The sequence below is a fragment of the Rhincodon typus genome, chromosome 8 (assembly GCF_021869965.1).
Source record: "Rhincodon typus isolate 14 chromosome 8, sRhiTyp1.1, whole genome shotgun sequence".
Lineage (NCBI taxonomy): Eukaryota > Metazoa > Chordata > Chondrichthyes > Orectolobiformes > Rhincodontidae > Rhincodon > Rhincodon typus.
In genome coordinates, this window is record NC_063339.1 from 78,559,991 (window position 1) to 78,582,499 (window position 22,509).

Genomic DNA, 22,509 nt, shown 5'->3' on the forward strand with positions numbered 1-22,509 from the left:
TCCCTGGCGCTGTGAGGCACCAGCGCTAACCACTGAGCCACTGTGCTACCTATTATTAAATGATAAAAATATTTTATTCCATGTTTAATTTTACAAATTGCAGTAAAATACCACCCACACCCCTGATATGCCATGGTGGGATTTGAATGCACAATATCCACTCCAGAGCATGAGTCCCAGCCTCTGGATTGTACCCCAGCACAGATACTGCAATGCCATCAATCCTCCTGACAACATTCCAGCAAAAGCACTGAAGGTTTGTGCTCCAGAATTTGCTGCTCCCCTAACCAAAGCTGGTCAAGTATAATTACAACACTGGCATCTACTCGACAACGTGGAAAATTGCCCAAGTATGTCCTGTACACAAAGGAAAAATCCAATGTGGCCAATTACTGACCCATCAGTGTACTTTTGATCACCAGTAAAGTGATGGAAGGTGTTATCAACAGTGCTATCAAATGAGGAGATCTTAGCCCCTTTGCAAAAGGTTCGGTTTTAGAGAAAACATCCCTGGTTTTCACAGTCTGGGTTTTTGGTCAGGGAAAGTCAGATTCATGTGTTATATGGTATTACAGTGTTATGCAGTGTTACAGTGCAATATGGTGTCACAATATTATATGGTGTTACAGAGCTACATGTCACACTGTTACCTGGTTTTGCAGTGTTAACTGGCATACAGTGCTATCCATGTTGCAGTGTTATAGCATTATCTGGTGTTACAGTATAATCTGGTGTTACAGTATTATCCAGTGTTAGTGTGAAATGGTGTTACAGTATTATCTGGCATTGCAGTATTATCTGACGTTACAGTGTTACAGCACTGCTGTGAGTAGAGATGTCACACTTGACCCCACTACTTAACAAGCCGCCAGATTTTCCAAAATCATTCAAAACATTACAGAGCTCTCATTTCAACCTCTTCGTTCTCCAAATCAGGTCCAACAATGAGTTTGTCATTTCGTTTCTATCACATCACGGCCTGTGAAGGTTTCCCGATGCTGTGCAATCTAAACATAGATTTTTTTTAAAAATCCGTCTATGGAATACCGTGCAATGCTGGTGTAAACAACGCAGCTTTACAAAGTCCGCAGTCCAGCCAACCGGAAAATACAAAATAGTCACACAAAATACCCAGAGATCACTTTTCCAGATTGGACGTCATATAATGCTACCAGCTCTTTAAATATTTAAATAAGATGATTCATTTTTGGTGAGAAATGAAATTTGAAGTTAGGTTGGTGAACAGTCTTCTGCGATGACCACTGTGGAAGTTGGGTGTATAAGCCTCTGGGTGAGACTGGGACTGGCGTGGATACTCTGGACAGCAATGTTCTTAAACAGAAACACAATTCCGAGACTGGCTTGTATCAGAAAAGCAGGGGACGTACACATTCAGTATTTGCACCAGTAGCCCCTGAGTGTAGACCCTCCTATTGATTTCGAGACCACATGTCAGAATGAGACTCTGGGAGGCATGTAGAGAATGGGAATAAAGGGTGTCCGTATCACAAAGCAGTTCTTGCAGAAGGCAAGGAGCATGTAACACATGTCACTGCATTATATATGGGACCTTCTCATACAGTCATGTCCCTCATCGGATTACTTAGGAACTTCCAGTATTGAAGGTCCTTGTAACAATTGATTCAGGTCAAGAAGAGGAGATATAAGCTGAGAGGTGGTGTGGGAATCTAGCTATACACTGCCACCTATTGGAAAACTCAATAACACACAGAGGTACCAAAGAGAACAGACATTGACAATGGCAGCACACTGTTTGCAAGCAGGACCCTTGTGACAAAAAGTGTGTATGTGAGCTGTACCACAGTGAGAGTCTCTGTGCGTGTGTGTGCGCGTGTGCCATATCCCAACAAGAGTCAGTGTGTGTGGGGGACTGTACCCCAGTGAGAGTCAGCGTCTGTGTGGATCCAGTCTCCATCTCTTCTTTCGGTACAAACCTTGCGCCCAGAGCACTGACCCTCTTAGGTGGGAGTGAGACGTGTTCCTGTGGAACCGTGAACCCTTCCAGCACCTTCACCGCAGGCTGCAGCCCTGGATCATGGAGATGAGGCAATCCGGAGAGCCAGCCTGGAGCAGAAACGGGTGTTCGAGCAACCCAATGGACGTGGCTCTCTCCGTCACATCGTGGATAAGCATCCGGTCGATGAAGTCCCTGAGAATCGGGGAGACCTGCAGGAGGAGAAACATTACCGCGCACATCAGAGCTGAGGAGATCAGCAGCCCAGTCGGAATTCCCTACTATCCTTACTGACCTCACAGGGACATTGCCCACACAGACAGCTTGTGTTTGAGGAGACGGAAGGAAATTCCCATGGCCAACCTAAGACTCAGGAGGGAATACTGGGTGGCCGGGGTTTTGGTGACTATCACTTGAGGGGTGACCTATGGTCACTGGGAGTAGGGGGTGGACAGGAAGAATGCACAAAGAGCTGGGCAAGGAGAAAAGGAGCAGCAAATGGTCTCTCAGTCTTAGAATAGAGGAGAAGGCCATTCAGCTTGTTGACACCATTCAACAAGATCGAGGATAATCTTCTACACCGTTTCCCTCACTATCCCTAGATTCTTTGATGTTTTTAATATGTTAAAAAGTCTATCAATCTCAGTCTCGAACATATTCATTGACTGAGCTTCCAAGGTCTGTGGTGTGGAGAATCCCAAAGTGTCAGCTCCACTGACTGAAGAAATTCCTCCTTGTCTCTGTCCCAAATGCCCCTTACTCTGATAGCTCCCTGATCCCAGATCCTAGACAGGGGAAACATCCTTCATGGATCAACAAGGATCCCTGTATTTTGTACATTTGAATGACATCCCTTCTGATTCTTCTAAACGCCGGAGAAAGTAGGCCCAGTCTATTTAAGATAACAAGGTGTAGAGCTGGATGAACACAGCAGGGCAGGCAGCATCAGAGGAGCAAGCTCTCCTGCTCCTCTGATGCTGCTTGGCCTGCTGTGTTCATCCAGCTCTACACCTTGTTATCACAGATTCTCCAGCATCGGCAGTTCCTACTATCTCCCAGTCTATTTAACCTTGCTTCACAGGACTATCGCTCCATCCAAGGAATTACTTCAGTGAACCATTGCAGCACTCTTCCCTTTGGTAAGGTGACATGTGAGTAGTATCTCAGTGGTTAGCACTGCTGCCTCACAGCGCCAGGGACCCAGGTTCGATTCTGGCCTTGGGCGACTGTCTGCGTGGAGTTTGCACATTCTCTCTGCGTCTGCGTGGGTTTCCTCCCACAGTCCAAAATGTGCAGTGTAGGCGGATTGGCCATGGGAAATGCAGGGTTACAGGGATGGGGTGGGTCTGAGTAAGATGCTCTTTGGTGGGTTGCTGATGGGCCAAACGGCCTGCTTCCACACTGTGACGTTTCTATCAAAAACTGCACACAATACTCCAAGCGCAGTTTCATCAATACGCTACCTAATTGCAGTAAGATGTCTTTGTTCCCACACTTACATCCTCTAAAATAAAGACCAATATACCATGTCCCATCTTAGTGACAAGGTCCCTGAGCTTTTCCCACTTGTTTGGGGTGGGGGGGATAGAGAGTGGAAGGAGTCAGGGCGGCTTTGGAACGGCATACGGGAAATGTTTTATTGGGACAAAGGCACCAAAGGCGAAGGATGACTGAATAGATTGGCAATCTCACAGCAAATGGAGGTTAGGATGTTGGCTAGGGATATGCAGAGAGAGAGACCACAATGTGATTTGATAGGGACTGGTACATAGCTGTATGCACACGAATGCTGCAGTACATGGCAGGGGTAGTGGGACTCCTTACATTCTATAATGAAGGGAACGTAATGTCCAATCCGAGCTGCAATGTAATGTGTACCCATCACCCAGGCCAGCACACTCTGAGCATCCTGTAAAATACCGTGTATACACAGCCTGGGCACATCAGAACAGCCAGTTAAACCCCAGCAGCAAACTCAGCACTGACCGCCCCAAAACTGTACCTTGTTCCACAGGGAGTGACTCTGTGAGAAGTTCCTCCCGATACCTGAGCTCTATGTTTATGTCAGTGTCTGTGGAACTTGTGTCCCAGAGTCAGTGTGTGTGGCACTGCACAGCACTCAATACAAATGCCCCTGGTCTATCCCAGTCTGGGATAGTGACAGGGGCACCGTCTGGGACAGTGACTGCGGTAGCACAGTGGATCCCAAGCTTCTTTGTTTGAAGCACTGCCCACTGTTTTTCCCTCCAACCCCTACCTATATAATAATACTAACTATTTAAATCTGCTGCTATCAAATTTCAGAATTGTGTGGTAGAAGAAATATTTAAAATCTTATCAATTTTCTACATATTAGGAAACTGGGTCCCTTGTACATGGAGCTGAACATAGCAAGTCAAGAGATGAAAGTAATGATTGAGGCAGACTGAGACACATATTCCCCCGTTGTGTGACCCACAGCTTGGGTATGACAGGAGGGTCTAGTTGTGTAGGGTGAGGCTAAAACACTTCACCCAATAGACGTTTCAAGGGCAGCATTTGGAAACATAGCTGAGATGTTGTGAAGCAGTGGTACATCCTTCCTCATGTAGGAATAGACAGCAACTCTAAGGAGAGTGGGAGGGGGAATTGTTCACGGGTCTGGTTTTTCTTTAGTTATTTTGATGCAAATTAGAGGTGCAGGGACAGTGCCAGAACTTTCCTCCTGATTAGGAACAGGCCCCTCAAGCCTGCCCCACCATTTAAATAAGATAATGGTTCATCTATGGGCCCAGGCCCATTTTTATTTTTACTCAATCCGTGGAATGGCTGTGTCAGCATTTATTTCCCATTCCTAGCTGCCCTTGAGAAGGTGGTGCTAAGCTGCCTTCATGAGCCACTGCGGTCCATGTGCTGTAGTTTGACCACCAATGCCGTTAGAGATGGAAATCCAGGATTTTGACCCAGTGACGCTGAAGGAGCGGCGATATACTTTCAAGTCAGGACAGTGAGTGACTTGGAGGGAAACTTGTAGGCAATGGAGTTCCCACATATCTGCTGCCCTTGTCCTTCTAGATGGAAGTGGTCATGGGTTTGGAAGGTGCTGTCTGAGGAGCTTTGGTGAATTTCTGCAGTGCATCTTGTAGATGGTACACACTGCTGCTACTGATCATCAGTGGTGGAGAGAGTAGATGTTTGTGGATGTAGTGCCAATCAATCAAGCTGTTTTGTCCTGGATGGCGTCAAACTTTTGATACTCCTGACTTGTGCCTTGTAGGTAGTGGATAGGTTTTAGGGAGACGGAGGTGAGTTACTACCACAGTATTCCTAGCCTCTGACCTGCTGTTGTTACCATTGTGTTAATGTGGTGAGTCCAGTTGAGTTTCTGGTCTACGATAACCCCCAGGATGTTGACAGTGGGGGATTCAGTGATGGTAATACTTGAATGTCAAGGGGCAGTGGTTAGATTGTCTCTTATTGGATCATAACCTGGAATTTGTGTGGCATGAATGTTATTGCATTTGGTCCTTAATACTTTTACGGAACAAAAATGCATTTATCTCAGATTCAAAATTGACTAATCCTGTATCCACCGGTGTTTGTGGAAGAGAGACCCACTCCACTAATGCGGGCTCAGTCTACAGTGTGTCGCAGGGTCATCTGAACACATTCTGACCCAGGCACCACTCCCTACTCCAGTTACACATTTCTAACTTGACTGACAAAATCACTTCCAAGATTCTAAAGTTCTGGCTCAAGATCGTGAGAGAGCTCAGCTCGATGGCTGTACCTCCCTGGTGATATATTTACAAGAGTTGACTTGTCTGTTTACCAGGCAGAAGTCCTTCATAGTTCTAACTCTCTCATTGAAACCCATCCCTCTCTGTCTGACTCCCTCCCCCCTCACACTGGGGGCTTCTGCACACTCAGCATTAATTCTCACCCTCCCCAATCTCTCTCTCTGGCTGAACTATATTGACAAAACCCATATCATGACTCTAATTCACAATTCTCATCTCCGCACCACTCAGAGTGTGTTCTCCACCATGCCCCAAATCCCTTGTAGCCTCCTCAAGCCCTGTGAACCCCTTCACCCTCCAACCCTCTCCAGTTCTCTGTATTCCACCGTCCCATTGCCCTATTATTGGGGTGTCCCCCACCCCCACCCACCAAAGTTTTACCACCTAATACTAGCCAGAACAGCTGCCCATCTCATTCTCCCTTTCCCCAGATGTGTGGGTCTCTGTTTTGATTAACTTTGACTCAGAATCAGTCCAGTACAGAACAGTTATAATATCGATAATCAGGTTTGAGAATGCTTGATAAGGACTTTTATAAGCATTCGCATCTATAGTTAAGGAAATCTGGTAATCAGGAAGAGCCAATATGGGTTTTGTCAAAGCTATGTCACTTTTAACCAATCTATGGGAGTTCTTTAAGGAAGTAACATGCTATGGATTAAAGGGAGAAGCTTATAGTATAGTGGCTATACTATACTTGGGTTTTGAGAAGCATTTGCTAAGGTACTAGAGAGGTTATGCTTGATACAAAGATCTGGTGAGGCCATATCTGGAGTACTGTGTAAAGTATTGGTCCTAATATCCTAAGGAAGGATACAAATGCATTTAGATGCAATTCAGAGAAGGTTCACTAGACTAATACCTGGAACTGGCAGATTATCTTAATGAGGGTGCAGCCTGTATCTGCTGGAATCTAGAAGTGTATCAGGCAACTAGATGGAAACATATAAAGTCCTGAGGGATTTTTTTATATTTATTCATGGGATGAGGGCATCACTGACCAGGCAGCATTTATTGCCCATCCCTAATTGTACAGAGGGCAGTTAAGACTCAACCACATTGCTGTGTGTCTGGAGTCACATGTAGGCCAGACCAGGTAAGGAAGGCAGTTTCCTTCCCTAAAGGACATTAGTGAACCAGATGGGTTTTACCGACAACCGACAATGGAGTCATGGTCATCATTGGAAATTCATTCCAGGAATTAGGATTTGTCCCAAATCGAGGGAATTTTGAGTAATTAAAAGCAACGCATCAACTATCTCACCAGCTACTTTAGGATCCTAGGATGAGGTCCATCCAGATCCAGGCATTTGTCAGCCCACTGTCCCAACATTTGCTCAGTACCACTTCTCTGGTGATTGTAATTTTCCTGAGTTCCTCACTCCCTCCCTTCCTTTTTCTGAGCTGTTCCTTGTATCCTCTATGGTGAAGGCAGAAGCAAAATACCTCTTCAATTCATCTGCCATCTCTTCCACTCCTAATTCCACCATCTGCCGCGGTGGGATTTGAACTTGGGTACCAGCTGGGTCACTGGGTCAGCAGTCCAGCAATAATACGACTAGGCCATTACAAGGAAGATGTGGAAGATGTGGAGACGATATTTCTCAGTGGGAGAATCTAGAACTAGGAGGTCACTGTTCCAAAGTAAGAGGTCGCCCTTAAAACAGGGAAGAAGCGAAGTTTTGTTGCACAGGTCAGGAGGTTTTGGAACTCTTGCTGGAAAAAAGCTGGTGGTAGCAGAGCCCTGGGATATTTTTAAGGCAGAGGTAGATAGATTCTTGCTAAGCAAGACGGTGAAAGGTAATCAGGAAGCTGGATTTGGGGTCAGTCCTGATCAGTCCTGATCTTATTGCATAGTGGAACAAGATTAGTCTTACGTCAGTGGTGGGCAAATTATTGCAAAGGGCTCTGAGAGACAGGATTTATGATCATTTGGAAAGGCACAATTTGATTTGTGATAGTCAGCATGGATTTGTGAAGGGTAGATCATGCCTCAGAAACCTTATTGAATTCTTTGAAGAGGTGACCAAACACGTGGATGAAGGTGGAGAAGTGGATGTGGTATACATGGATTTAAGTAAGGCGTTTGGTAAGGTTCCCCATGGTAGGCTCATGCAGAAGGTAAGGAGGCCTGGGATAGGGGGAAATGTGGCAGATTGGATTCAGAATTGGCTGACCCTTAGAAGACGAAGGGTGGTAGTGGACGGAAAATATTCAACATGGTGCTCAGTTACGAGTGGTGTACCACAAGGATCTGTTCTGGGTCCTCTTCTATTTGTGATTTTTGTAAATGATTTGGATGTAGGAGTGGAAGGGTGGATTAGCAAGTTCACGGACAATACGAAGGTGGGTCACGTTGTGGACAGTGCGGAGCTGTTCTAGGTTACAAAGGGACATTGATAGAATGCAGAGCTGGGCTGAGAAGTGGCAGATGGAGTTTAACCCTGAAAAGTGTGAGGTGATTCATTTTGGAAGGACAAACTTGAAAGCAGAATACAGGGTTAACGGAAAGATTCTTGGCAGTGTGGAGGAGCAGAGGGATCTTGGGGTTCATGTTCACAGTTCCCTGAAAGCTGCCACCCAGGTGGATAGAGTTGTTAAGAATGGTGTGTTAGCTTTCATTAATAGAGGGATTGAGTTCAAGAGCCGTGAAGTTATGCTCCAGCTATACAAAAGCCTGGTTCGGCCACATCTGGAGTATTGTGACCAGTTCTGGTCACCTCATTACAGGAAAGATGTGGAAGCGTTGGAAAAGGTGCAGGGGAGATTTACCGGGATATTGCCTGGAATGGAGGGAAGGTCTTACGAGGAAAGGTTGAGAGAGCTAGGGCTTTTCTCTTTAGAACGACGAAGGATGAGAGGTGACTTGATAGAGGTGTACAAAATGATCAGAGGTATAGATCGAGTAGACAGCCAGAGACTTTTTCCTAGGGTGGAGGTAGCTTTTATGAGGGGACATAGTTTTAAAGTGAAAGGAGGTAGATATCGAGGAGACATCAGAGGTAGGTTCTTTACTCAGAGAGTGGTAGGGGCGTGGAATGCATTGCCAGAGAGGGTAGTGGAGTCGGCCTCATTAGGGGCATTTAAGCGGCTATTAGATAGGCATATGGATGATAGTATAAGGTAGCGGTGGAGGTTAGATAGACCTTAGGTTTCAGGTAAAAGTTCGGCACAACATCATGAGCCGAAGGGCCTGTACTGTGCTCTACTGTTCTATGTTCTATGTTCTAAGATCAAGGGGTTGAATGGCCAACTTTTGCTCTTTGCCTGCCTTTGAACTGCCTAGTGAAAAGTTGAGTTAGAAAGTCAGACCTAGGTCTGACCCACGCTTGATGCCTCAAAGGGTAGGAATTTAAGCAAATCTCAAATTACAAACTTTTTCTTTCAGTTTGACGCTATCCGTAAACTTTATAGTTAACTGCAGGCGAGGTCTCCATCCTTCCTGAGATCTAGTGGTCGAGGTATTTAGAGCACTCACCTTGTGTTCCAGCTTCGGCCTGGGGGGCAGGTTGTCCCGCAGCAACTTCATGGCCTCGAAAGGAGAGTCACTGAAGTAGGGGGGCTCTCCATCGATCATCTCCACCACCATGATACCCAGTGACCAGATATCCACCTACAACATGAAGGAGCAAATTACTTCTGTCCCCATTCTCAGGTTCCACCAACAACTGTTGCCATGCTCATCATGTTGGATGGCTCTTTATAGCAATGTACCAGCACCAACACCTCAAATATGGCAGCTCAGGTTCCGGGCACTAGAGCCATGGACACTCTGTGCTAGCCCCACCCTGTACACAAGGCAACACCCTCTCATCAAGTGATAACTTTAGCCTATCTCATTCTTTTTTAAATTCATTCGTAGAATGTGGGCATCACTGGCTGGACCAGCATTTATTGGCTGTCCCTAGTTGCCCCTTGAGAAGGTGGTGGTGAGCTGCCTTCGTGAACCACTGCAGTTCACGTGCTGTGGGTTGACCCACAATGCCTTTAGGGAGGGAATCCCAAGATCCAGTGACATTGAAGGAATGGAGATATATTTCCAAGTCAGGATGGCTTGGAGGGGAGCTTGGAGGTGGTGGTGTTCCCATGTATCTGCTGCCCTTGTCCTTCTAGATGGAAGTGGCCATGGGTTTAAAAGGTGCTAAGGATCTTTGGTTAGTTTCTTTTGGTTAAGTGCACCTTGTAGATCTCTGATCTCAGCATTCTGCTCATGAGCATAACAGGGCTCTAACGTCTGTTCAGCCCAGTGTCACCTGACCTTCCCTCTGCACCCAGTTACATTCACATGGTGACTCCAACACTGAGCCAGAGACTCAGCCCTTTGCCCCCATCCCCTCCCTTGTCTTGCCACTTTTTCAAATCTCATCTTCGGGATCTACTGCTCCCAACCTTTGCCTCACCACCTCGATGTTCCTCTTAATTCTAACTCCACCTACAACATCGGGGCAGCAAGGTGGCTCAGTGGTTAGCACTACTGCCTCACAGCGCCAGACTCAGACTCATACAGCACAGAAAAAGACCCTTCGGTCTAAGTAGACCTACTTGCCTGTGCTTGGCCCTCTACATCCTTCCAAACCTTTCCTATTCATGAACTTATCTAAATGTCTTTTAAACGTTGTAACTGTACCGCATCCACCACTTCCTCTGGCAGTTTATTCCACTCACAAACCGCTCCCTGTGTTAAAAAAAAGTTGCCCCTCATGTCCTTTTTTAAATCTTTCTCCTCTCACCTTAAAAATACACCCCATAGTTTTGAACTTCCCCTACCCTAGGGAAAAGGTCCTTGTCAATCACCTTAACCTTATCCCTTCATGACTTTATAAACCTCAATAAGGTCACCCCTCAGCTTCCAATGCTCCCGGGAAAAAAAGTCCCAGTCTTTCCAATCTAAATAAAACCCTCCATTCCCAGTAACATCCTTGTAAATCTTTTCTGAACCCTCTCCAGTTTAGTATTATCCTTCCGATAACAGGGCAACCAGAACTGCACACAGTACTCCAGATTAGGGCTGCTGGGGGGGTAGGGAGGGCCTCACCTTTCTAACCCCCTTCCAATATCACGTCCCGGCTCTTGCTCCCTGCACTGCCCTCCTCTCCGCTATCCTTAATGAATCAGCCACGGTTACTCCTTCAGAAAGTCCCTTCCTAACCCTAACTCTTGAAATTGAGGCTCATGGTGATTTTATGGCAAACAATTGCATTGACATCTTGGCTTCAGCACATTGTAGCTGGTGACAGTTTTGTCCCTGGTGACAGTTTTGTCCCTTACTGATGCCGATCTCCAGCTGCATCTCCCTCTACGTGACCTACCGCCCCGTGTCCCCTACCCTCAACTTCAGTCATGTACCCTCGCTGACATTGGCTGCCCCCACCCCACCTCCACCCCCACCCAGCCGGATTTACCTCTGGTCCATATGGTAACCGGGCGATCACTTCCGGAGCCATCCAGTAAGGGGTCCCAACCAAAGACCTACGCTTTGGAATCTCCTCATTCACTTGGGCACAAAAGCCGAAGTCTGAGAGCTTAACCTGCAGAGAGACAGAGAGAGAGAGAAAGAGAGAAGCATGAGGAGGGGATGGATTACACACCTGCCCTGTCAGTGGGCTTCCAATGTGGGTAGTGGGCTGTAAAATCCACTGGTGCAGATACCACCCCCTATCTGCACCCAGAGATGGGCAAACCAGACAGTGGGTGTTTGCCAGCCCTTTGTTCTATTGTGCTCCCTAAATGAGGTCCGTAAACCCCTGAAACTAAATGCCCGCCACGTCCCAACAAACAGACAGGATCTCAGACCAGCACGTGGTATTTCCACTCCTGTGGGCTCAGCCGACAATGGTCCCTGCTCCTGGTGGCATTGCAAGGGACCACAGCGCTGCCAGCAACTCAGCTGGAAATGGCAGGTTATCCTGCTATGCCATGGGGAAGTAAGGGAGCAAGCATTCCTGTTCCTCTCGGCCCACAAGCCGTGCTGCAAAGGCACTTTCCTGCTGGCTTTAGCATCCCTTGTCTCCCTCTAGCTGCTGCCTGGGTCAAGGGAAGGCGATGGCCTAGCGATACTATCGCTAGACTGTTAATCCAGATAATGTTCCGGGGGACTTGGGTTCAAATCCTGCCATGGCAGGAATTTGAATTCAGTAAGTATCTGGAATTAAGAATCTAATGATGACCGTAAATCCATTGCTGATTGTCAGGGGGAAAAACCCATCCGGTTCACTAATGTCCTTCAGGGAGAGAAATCTGCCATCCTCACCTGGTCTGGCCTACGTGTGACTCCAGGCCCACAGCAATGTGGTTGGCTCTTAATTGCCCTCTGGGTGATTAGGGATGGGCAATAAATGCTGCCTGGTCAGTGACACCCTCATCCTGCAAATGAATAAGGGGGGAAAAAAAAACGTGGACAATGTCTGTGCTGAAATCCAGCACCCCCCCCCCACATCCTGACTATCATCCTCCAATGGCCCAGATCAGAAGAGGCCCAGTGGAAGCCGTCAGGCCCCATTCCTGTCCTGCCTCCACCGGGTGCTCAAACAACTAACCGCCCCAGTTTTGAAAGGCTGCGATCAATAGCTTCCAGCACAGTTCCCTCTTACCCGTCCGTCCAGTGTCAGCAGAATGGAGTCACTCTTGATGTCTCGATGGATCACACCGTGGGAATGGAGATACGCCAGGGCCTTCAGTATTGACAGGCAAACAGTAGCAATCTGCTCCTCGTCCATCCTGTAGGAGCAATTAATTTAGAATAATTACTAAACACAATTTATCAGCGATCGGAACATATAGAGAGGGGGCCGGGGTCAGGGAGTGATTGGGGTCAGACTGACTTCTACTAGGGTCAGAGAGTTATTTGGATCAGAGTGACACCTGTTGGGGTCAGGGAGTGACACCTGTTGGGGCCAGAATGGAGTCACTCTTGATGTCTCAATGGATCACACCTGTTGGGGTCAGAGTGTGACTGGGGTTAGAGTGGCACCTGTTGGGGTCAGAGAGTGACACCTATGGCCAGACAGCAAATGGGATGGAGATTTATTTGGGTCAAACGCTGTTGAAATTTGATCCAACCCGACAGTTTGATGCTCACTGTCCACATCAGCAATATTTCTAATCCTATGCGCTTTAGGCGTAGAGACTAAAATAAGTCTGTTTCTATCCAATTAGACTCAATTCTTGATCTTTTAAAACATCTTTACAAAACCATCCTGCAGACTCCACTGTGTGAACAGCTGGTCCTAGTTGATCCAGTTTTACTTTGTAATTGTGCAGACTATTAGCAGGCTGGAATCTAATTACAAGGAGCACATCAAGCATGCTGGAGTAAATGATAGGGTTTGTGTTCAGCTCTTGGAATATAATGCTGATGGGGAAAAGCTAGGTGCCAATACGTCTGTGCAGGTGGAAATAATGCAGAGACAAGCATGATGATTGTGTGTGAGAATTGTCTGAGAGGATGACGAAGTCCTCACAACATGACCAGCCCTGATAGCTGAAGCTTGCAAAACGTCAACACTAAACAGCTCAAACTGGAATGCCCAAATCTGAGCTAGGGAACTCTCCCTGTGACTGCAGATGTCCTGACACAGTAACTTTCTACAACCTTCCATGTTTAACGAGGCATGAGGAAATCAGAGAGTCTCTCAATTATCTCATGTGTACAAATCCCTAGTGAGCTCACTGCAGGGAAGAAATGAGTGATCCAGAATACTTGGTTAATGTCTGGGGGACATGGGTTCAAATCCCAGCATGTGAAATGTGGTTTTTGTTCTAAGAAAAACTAATCTAATAGCAACCACTGTCCATTGTTTGCAAAATTAAAATTTTGTTCACTAATGACCTTGAGGGAAGGAAATCTGCCATTCTGCCCTGCTCTGGCCAACATGTGACTCCAGGCCCACAGTCATGTGGTTGATTTTTACCTGCCCTGTTGGAGACTACTATTAAAGATGTCACAACAGAGAATTTGGTTAAGTTCAAGGTCATCAGGCAGAGCCAAACGGTTTTGTCAAAGGAAAATCATGTTTAACTAAATTCATTGGATTTCTTTGAGGAGGTAATTTGTGCTGTAGATAAAGGGGAACCAGTGGATATACTGTACTTAGATTTCCAGAAGCATCTGATAAGGTGGCACATCAAAGATTTATTGTGGAAAATAACATTTTGAGGGTAATATATTGGTGTTGATAGAAGATTGGCTATTAACAGGAAGTGCAGAATAGGATCAAATGGGTCTTCTTCAGGTTGTCACAAATGGTGTGCCACCAGGTTCAGTTCTGGGGCCTCAGCTCTTTAAAATTTATATAAGTGATTCAGATAAAGATATAGGAGCTAAACTTACTGATGACACAAAGGTAGATGGAAATTGATTTGTGAAGAGGACACAGGAACCTACAAAGAGTAGGTTGTGAGGGGTAAAAATCTGGCAAATGGAGTATAATGTGGAAAAGTGTAAAACTGTTCATTTTAGCAGAAAGAATTTTAAAAAGGAAGCATGTTATCTAAAAGGTGAGAGGTTGCAGAGCTCTAAAATGCAGAGGGATCTGGGTGTCCTACTACATGCTTCACAGAAGGTTAGTATACAGGTTCAACATATAATCAGGAAGAATCATAGAATATTATATTTTATTATGAGGGGAGCTGAATTTTAGGGCAGGGGGGTTATGGTTCAGTTATACAGGGCTTTGGTGAGACTGCATCCCTGGAATACTGTGTACAGTACTGGTCACCGTACTTGCGTAAGGATGTTTATGTGTTGGAAGCAGTTCAGAGAAGATTTAGTGGATTCAGAGTCAGAGAGTCATAGAGATGTACAGCGTGGAAACATCCTTCTTCAGTCCAACTCTTCCATGCCAACCAGATATCCTAAATTCATCTAGTCCTATTTGCCAGCAATTGGCCCATATTCCGCTAAACCCTCCCTATTTATATACCCATCCAAATGCCTTTTAAATGTTCTAATTGTACCAGCCTCCACCACTTCCTCTGGCAGCTCATTCCATACACGCACCAGCCCTCTGCATGAAAACGTTGCCCCTTCGGTCCCTTCTAAACCTTTCCCTTCTCACCTTAAACCTATGTCCTCTAGTTTTGGACTCTCCTACCCTGGGAAAGAAACCTTGACTATTTGCCCTAACCATGCCACTCATGATTTTATAAACGTCTATAAGGTCACCCCTCAGCCTCTGATGCTCCAGGGAAAATAGCCCCAGCTTATTCAGCCTCTCCCTGTAGCTCAAACCCTCCAATCCCGGCAACATCCTTATAATATTTTCTGAACCCTTTCAAGTTTCACAACATCCTTCCTATAGCAGGGAGAGCAGAACTGAAAGCAGTATTCCAAAAGTGGCCTAACCAATGTCCTGTAGAGCACAACACGACCTTTCAACTCCTATACTCGATGCACTGACCAATAAAGGCAGACATACCAAACACCTTCTTCACTATCCTGTCTACCTGTGACTCCACTTTCAAGGAACTATAAACCTTCACTCCAAGGACTCTTTGTTCAGCAACACTCCCCATTAAGTGTTTAAGTCCTGCCCTGATTTGCCTTTCCAAAACGCAGCACCTCACATTGATCTAAATTAAACTCCATCTGTCACTCCCCGGCCCATTGACCCATCTGAGGTAACCTTCTTCACTGTCCACTACACCTCCAATTTTGGTGTCATCTGCAAACTTACTAACCATACCTCCTCTGTTCACACCCAAATCATTGATGTAAATGAGAAAAATATCTGGAATGAGCAGATTGCATTGTGAGGAAAGGCTGGCGGGCTGGATCTGTGTCCTCAGGAGTTTGGAAGAAGTCTGAAGTGACTGAATTGAAACATAGAAGATCCTGAGGGGACTTGACCAGGTGGATGTGGAAAGGATGTTTCCTCTTGTGGGAGAATCTAGAAATAGGGGTCAGTGTCTAAAATAAGGTGTCATCCACTTAAAACGGGAATGAGGAAACATTTTTCTCTCAGAGGGTCCAGAGTCTTTGGAATTCCATTCCTCAAAAGACCATGGATACAGAACCTTTAAATATTTTGAAAGCAGAGGTAGGTCAATTCTTGATGACCAAAGGGATGCATGATTATCCAGGGATACGCAAGAACATAGAGTTGAGACTAAAATCAGATCGGACATGATCTTATTGAATGGGTGAACAGATTCGAAGGGCGGAGTGGCCTACACTTTTTCCTTCATATGTCCTAAAACAGCACAGCAAGCTGCACAGCTCAAGGGTAATGAGGGCTCAGGAACAAATGCCAATCTTGACAGTGATGCTCACATCCCAGAGGAGAGTTAACTAAAAGATGAGTCTGGCTTATGCTTATTTACATTCAATTAATAAATAAAGGTTAGTCAGTCATCAGACAATGCTTCATCTGGTGGGAATGAGCTAGTATAGAAATGGAGGATTAGGGATTTAACCTACCACTAGTGAACCTGTGCTGCATCATCACCTTATGTCAATGGTCATCCAACTAACAACATGATCAATATTAGATTCCGACAGGGCTCACAGTAAAAGGTCAAAGAAGTTCACCGTGCAGCCTGGAGTTGTCAGGACAGTGTTCCTGGGTGGGAGAGGCTTCTGTAAGCATACCTGGTGTGCGAGATGATATCGGTGAGTGCTCCTCCCTGCAGCAGCTCCATAACCACCCACAATTCATCCCCAACAAGATGGCTGCTGTACATCTCCACCACATTCTCATGGTGATAGTCTCTCATGATCACAACCTGAATAGCAAATCAAAAAGAGATCGCTCTGATTGGGAGCTGACTCGGTGGTTCACTAAATGCATTAACACCCCACCTCGCAACCATCATAGAACCTCTAACTGATTCCTCCCTCTCTCCCTGCCCCTGACCACGGGTCCCCTCCCTCTCCGTGCACCTGACCCTCGGCCCCCTCCCTCTCCCTGCCCCTGACCCTAGGCCACCTCCCTGTCCGTACCCCTGATCCTAGGCCCCCTCTCTCTCCACACCCCTGACCCTAGGCCCCCCTCTCTCTCTGTACCCCTAAGCCTGATCCCCGCCCCCTCTCTCCATGCCCCTGACCCTAGGCCCCCCCCCTCTCTCTCTCACTCCATACCCCTGACCCTAGGCCCCCTCTCTCTCCGTACCCCTGATCCTAGGCCCCCTTTCTCTTCACACCCCTGATCCTGGAAACCCTCCCTCTCCATACCCCTGACCCTAGACCCCTCCCTGTAAGTACTCCTGACCCTAGACCCCTCCCTGTAAGTACCCCTGACCCTAGACACCTCCCTGTCTGTAGCCCTGACCCTAGACCCTAGACCCCCTTCTTCTCCATACCCCTGATCCTGGAACACCCTCCCTCTCCGTACCCCTGACCCTAGACCCCTCCCTGTCCGTACCCCTGACCCCAGAACCCCCTCCCTCTCCATACCCCTGACCCTGGAACACCCTCCTTCTCCATACCCTTGACCCCAGGCCCCCTCTCTCTCGTACGCCTGACCCTAGGCCCTCCCTCTCTGTGCCCCTGACCCTGGAACACTCTCTCTCCATGCCCCTGACCCTAGGCCCCCCTCTCTCTCCCTACCCCTGATCTTGGGCCCGCTCTCTCCTCGTACCCCTGACCATAGGTCCCCTCCCTCTCGTACCCCTGACCCATCGATGGTCCTCAGTCCATTCCTGGGATGACCATGCTGAGTGCCTGTGACTTTTGGCCCTTACCTCATTGAACAGCAGCTCCCTGCGCTGCTGTGTCCTCAGGTCCATCCTCTTCACTGCCACCGTGCGGCCTGTGAGTTTCTCTCTGGCCACGCATACAATGCCGGTGGAGCCCTCCCCAATTTGACCGAGTGTCTCCAGTTGCTTCCTGGGGTCAGCTTGGTTGACCACCATCGCCATGGCGCTCCTGAATTGCTCGTGTGTAACTCTTTGGCCTTCCCCGGGAGATTGGGTTTCACGCTGAGCTATGCCCGGGCAGCTGTTCCTGTGGGAGCCAGGCTCTCTTGGACTGGGCAGCGACCGGGCCACGTTCCCTCTCGGAGGCTCAGGGACGGACCTTGGCGCAGGGTCGGCTTCAGCCTGCTTCTGCTCTACGCTCCTCGTCGCACTCCGCCCCGACCTCGGAGCGCCGTTGGGAATTAGCCCACCGTTCCGCTCAATCTGGTCTACCTTTGGAAAGGATTCAGACACGGGTTTCAGCCAAACTCCTCCGCCGCGAGATAAAGACTCATCGGGCGACGCTGTTTCACCCCAAACCCAGTCCAACCTACGTTCCTACTGGTGCCCACCATCACCCACTGCAGCAGAGTGCCACTCTACTGCCAAGGATCAGCCAATATATCGGATCCATTCATAGACTGGGTCAATGATTATGCACCAGCACATTTGATCGATTAGAGCAATTAATCTGTCAGCACACTGGATCTGCTAGTCCACTGGCTCTACCAACCTTCCCTATCTAATCCGGTAGAAGATCCAACATAAAGATGGACCAAGTGTGTTGCGAGTACAGCGTATTAGTGGAACAAGCGCACTGGATCAACACTTGGTCCATCATTATACTGGTTCTTCCAGGGCACCAGACAGGGGAGGTTGGTTAGCTTGGTTGGCTGGATGGCTGGTTTGTGGTGCAGACTGGCAACAGCAGTGTGCGTGCAATTCCTGCACTGGCTGAGGTTACTGCGAAGGTCCCTCTTTTTCAACCTCTTCCCCCTCATCCGAGGCACGGTAGCCCTCAGGTTAAACCACCACCCATCGTCTCTCTCTCTCTCTCTCTGTCTCTCTAATGAGACTGCAGCCCTATGATCTGGTCAGACCACGGTGACTTTACATAGAGCATTGGATCCGCTGGTATCAGATTTGCCAGTGTACTAGATCTGTAGGTGTGCTGCACCTGCTGGTACACTGGATCTGTTAGAATGAAGAATTCAATCAGGTACAGGATCTACTAGTATACTGGATGGGTTAGGACAATGAATCCAGTAGTGTGCTTAGAGTCACAGATGCGCAGCACAGAAACAGACCCTTCGGTCCACATCATCCATGCCAGATATCCTAAATTAATCCAGTCCCATTTGCCAGCATTTGGCCCATATCCCTCTAAACCCTTCCTATTCATATTCGCATCCAGATGCCTCTTAAATGTTGTAATAGTACCAGGCTCCACCACTTCCTCTGGCAGCTCATTCCATACACGTACCACCCTCTGTGAAAAAGTTGCCCCTTCGGTTCCTTTTAAATCTTTCCCCTCTCACCTTTAAACCTACGCCCTCTAGTTTTGGATTCCCCTACCCAGCAGAAAAGACCTTGACTATTCATCCCATCCATGCTCCAGCTTATACAGCCTCTCCATTTTGGTCAAACCTTCCAACCGCGGCAACATACTTGTAAATCTTTTCTGAACTGTTTCAAGTTTCGCAACATCTTTCCTATAGCAGGGAGACCAGAATTGCACGCAGTATTCCAAAAGTGGCCTAGCTAATGCCCTGCACAGGCACAACACAACCTCCTAACTCCTATACTCAAAGTACTGACCACTAAAGGCAAGCTTCACTATACTGTCTACCTGCAACTCCACCTTCAAGGAACTATGAACCTGCACTCCAAAGTCTCTTTGTTTGGCAACACTCCCCAGGACCTTATCATTTAGTGTATATGTCCTGCCCTGATTTACCTTAGCAAAATATGGCACCTCACATTTATCTAGATTAAACTCCATTGCCACTCTTTGGCCTATTGACCCATCTGATCAAGGTCCCATTGTTCCTCGTTCACTGTTCAATTTTACTCAGCTTGAACATTAATCCATTACTGCAATGGCTCCACTCATTTACTGGAAACTATTATACTGATTACGCCTATACATTGATTGGATCTCCAACTTTACTGGCACCACTTGTATATTAGAACCATAGTGCGTTGTCTCCAGGACAGTGAATTCACGAACATAGAGTCATACTGCACAGAAACAGGCCCTTCAGTCTAACCAGTCCATGTCAACCATAATCCCAAACTAAACTGGTCCCACTATCCTGCACTTGGCCCATATCCCTCCATACATTTCTTATTAATGTTCTTATCCAAATGTCTTTTTAACGTTGTACCCACATCAGTCACTTCCTCCGCACACAAACCATTCACTTTGTAAAATATTGCCCCTCATGTGTTTTGTAAATCTTTCTCTTCTCACCTTAAAAATACACTCCCTAGTCATGAACTTCCCCACCCCAGGGAAAAGACACCTGCCATTCACCTTATCTATAGCCCTCATGATTTATAAACCTCTATAAAGTCACCCCTCAACCTCTTATGCTCCAGTGTAAAAAGTCCCAGCCTATCCACCCTTTCCTTATAACTCAAACCCTCCATTCCCAGCAACATCCTGGTAAATTTCTTCTGAGCCCTCTCCAGTTTAATAATATCCTTCCTATTGCAGGGAGAGCAGAACTACACACAGTATTCCAGAAGAGGCCTCACCAACATTGTGTACAACCTCAACGTGACATCCCAACTCTAGCTCACAATATGCTGGATTCACTAGTGTACTAATACATTGGATCCATTTACACACATGAACGTATGTGTGAAATAGGAGCAGAAATAGGCCATTCATCCCTTCAAACCTGTTCTGCCATTTAAAACAGCCATGGCTGATTTGATTGCATTTTGAATTCCACCTTCCCATCCGTCCCGATAACCTCTGATTCCATTGCCTAAAAAGAATACATCCACCTCCACCTGAAAAATAATCAGTGATCCACCCTCTAACAGCTCCTGAAGGAGAGAGATGTGAAGTTCAAACAACCCTTGAAGAAAAAAATGTTCTCATCTCTGTCCTAAAAGGTAACCAATAATGTTAAAACAGCACTCTCTAGTTCAGTACTCACCTATAAGGGGTAACACCCTTTCCACATATACACTGCATCTGTCAATTTACCACTAGTGCGTGGATCTACCAGAATGCTGTATTTTTTTAGAGATCATTATTATACTGGATCTGCTAATATACTGGGATCTGTTAGCTCACTGGATCCACTACCACTATACGTATGTTGGTATACTGGGTCCACTCATTCACTGCCTCCACTAAGGTAAGTGTTGTAGTAATGTGACTGGACAAGTATTCCAGAACCTAATCCAGGTTAATGCTCTGGGGACACGTGTTCGAATCCCACGGCAGATGGTGTAATTTGAATTTAAAAATCTGAAATTTAAAAAAATTAGTCTAAATGTTGTCCAAGTAACTGTTGTTCTTTAATGTCCTTTAGAGAACGAAAATTGTCATCCTTACCCAGTCTGGCCCACATGTGACTCCAGACCTACAGCAATGTGGCTGACTCTTAGCTGCCCTCTGAAGTGGCCCAATGAGCTACTCAGTTCAAGGGCAATTAGGGATGGGCAAGGAATGCAAGATGAGTCGGGTGACGGTTACATCTCGTGAAAGAAGATTAAAAGGAACTTTCCTTGTATTCATTCCCTGTCACATCTTTTTTCCCAGTCCCCTCCTGATCTCACTTCCCACTGTGTCCAACCCCAGGGTAAAGCCTTCTTCAAGCCACCTACAATACCACAAATAAAGATCCAGCTCTCTAGCCCTTGGTTCTCTATTCACACAACAATATTTGAAATCGTTGACCACAGTTGTTCTCTCACCTTTGAGGATCTTGTCCTGAGTAAAACAATCTGGCTGCCCAGTCACTAGGCCTGAGAGACCACCCACCCCATCCTCACTCCCAGGTCCAATCAATATAGTTGTGAAATATAATGGTGCGAAAAGGCTTTCGCTATTCATCTTCAGTTCTGATTGGATAAGCACCGACACAGCCTGATGTCCTTTGCCAAAACTGCTCACTATTCCTGAACTAATGGATCCCAGTGTATCAGCAGATCCGGTATAATAATACACTCATTGTCCCAGAAATTACAGCATTCTGGTGGATAATCCTGAAATGCGAAGGTTCAATGCTCTGCCATTAATTATCCCCTCCGCTCCCCCCACCCCGCCCCCCCAGCCAACTCTGCCCTACTCCCTCCACCTCCCTATTCTCACCTCCAACAATAAGTGTGACTGGTTCATTGACTCATTACTAAGGTTAACCCCGTCATTGAGCTGCCTTAGTCACATTCCCCACCAACCCGCTGCCCACCCACCTCCTCCCCCCAACTTCTTCTCAAACTCTGAAACTGACATCTTCTTCCAGTTCCTTTCTCAGGTCTATTTCAAGCTCACTTTGTCCGTGAAAAGCAACACCCACTATACTCCTGACCACCTACTTTGCCCTCCTATGTTAGCTGTTATAGTAAAGGATTCTCTTTCTCTCCCCAGGGGTGGTTTCCCCTCCCATTCAAAAATGGGAACACCAACTCCAGAAAATAATCAAAAAGATAGTGCTGTCTCGAAATAAATAGATACTACAGGACCAGAAACTGAACTGGACTTGCCATGTAAACACAATAGCTACCAGAGGAGGTCAGAGGTTAGGAATACTGCAGCGAGTAACTCACCTCCTGACTCCCAAAGCCTGTCCATCATCTACGAGGCACAAGTCAGGAGTGTGATGGAATACTCCCCACTTGCCTGGATGAGTGCAGCCCCAACAACACTCAAGAAGCTTGACACCATCCAGGACTAAGCAGCCTGCACCACATCCACAAGCATCCACTCCCTCCACCACCGACGCTCAGTAGCAGCAGCGTGTACCATCTACAAGATGCACTGCAGAAATTCACCAAAGATCCTCATACAGTACCTTCCAAACCCACAACCACTTCCATCTAGAAGGACAAGGGCAGCAGATA

At 46.9% G+C, this 22,509-nt stretch overlaps 1 protein-coding gene across 2 annotated transcripts in view; it reads right to left on the reverse strand.

Moving 5' to 3' along the window:
* The window catches only part of LOC109913245 (serine/threonine-protein kinase PAK 4-like), a 34,697-nt gene continuing 12,188 nt past the window's right edge, over positions 1-22,509 (reverse strand). For both annotated transcript variants that reach the window (XM_048600132.1, XM_048600133.1), the window contains exons 3-8: positions 17,434-17,880; positions 16,343-16,476; positions 12,345-12,471; positions 11,157-11,282; positions 9,233-9,367; positions 1-2,187 (exon numbers count right to left, since the gene is read on the reverse strand). In XM_048600132.1, coding sequence (XP_048456089.1) covers positions 2,032-2,187; positions 9,233-9,367; positions 11,157-11,282; positions 12,345-12,471; positions 16,343-16,476; positions 17,434-17,880 — 1,125 coding nt within the window. In that variant the 3' untranslated portion in view covers positions 1-2,031. The remainder of the gene's footprint in view (positions 2,188-9,232; positions 9,368-11,156; positions 11,283-12,344; positions 12,472-16,342; positions 16,477-17,433; positions 17,881-22,509) is intronic.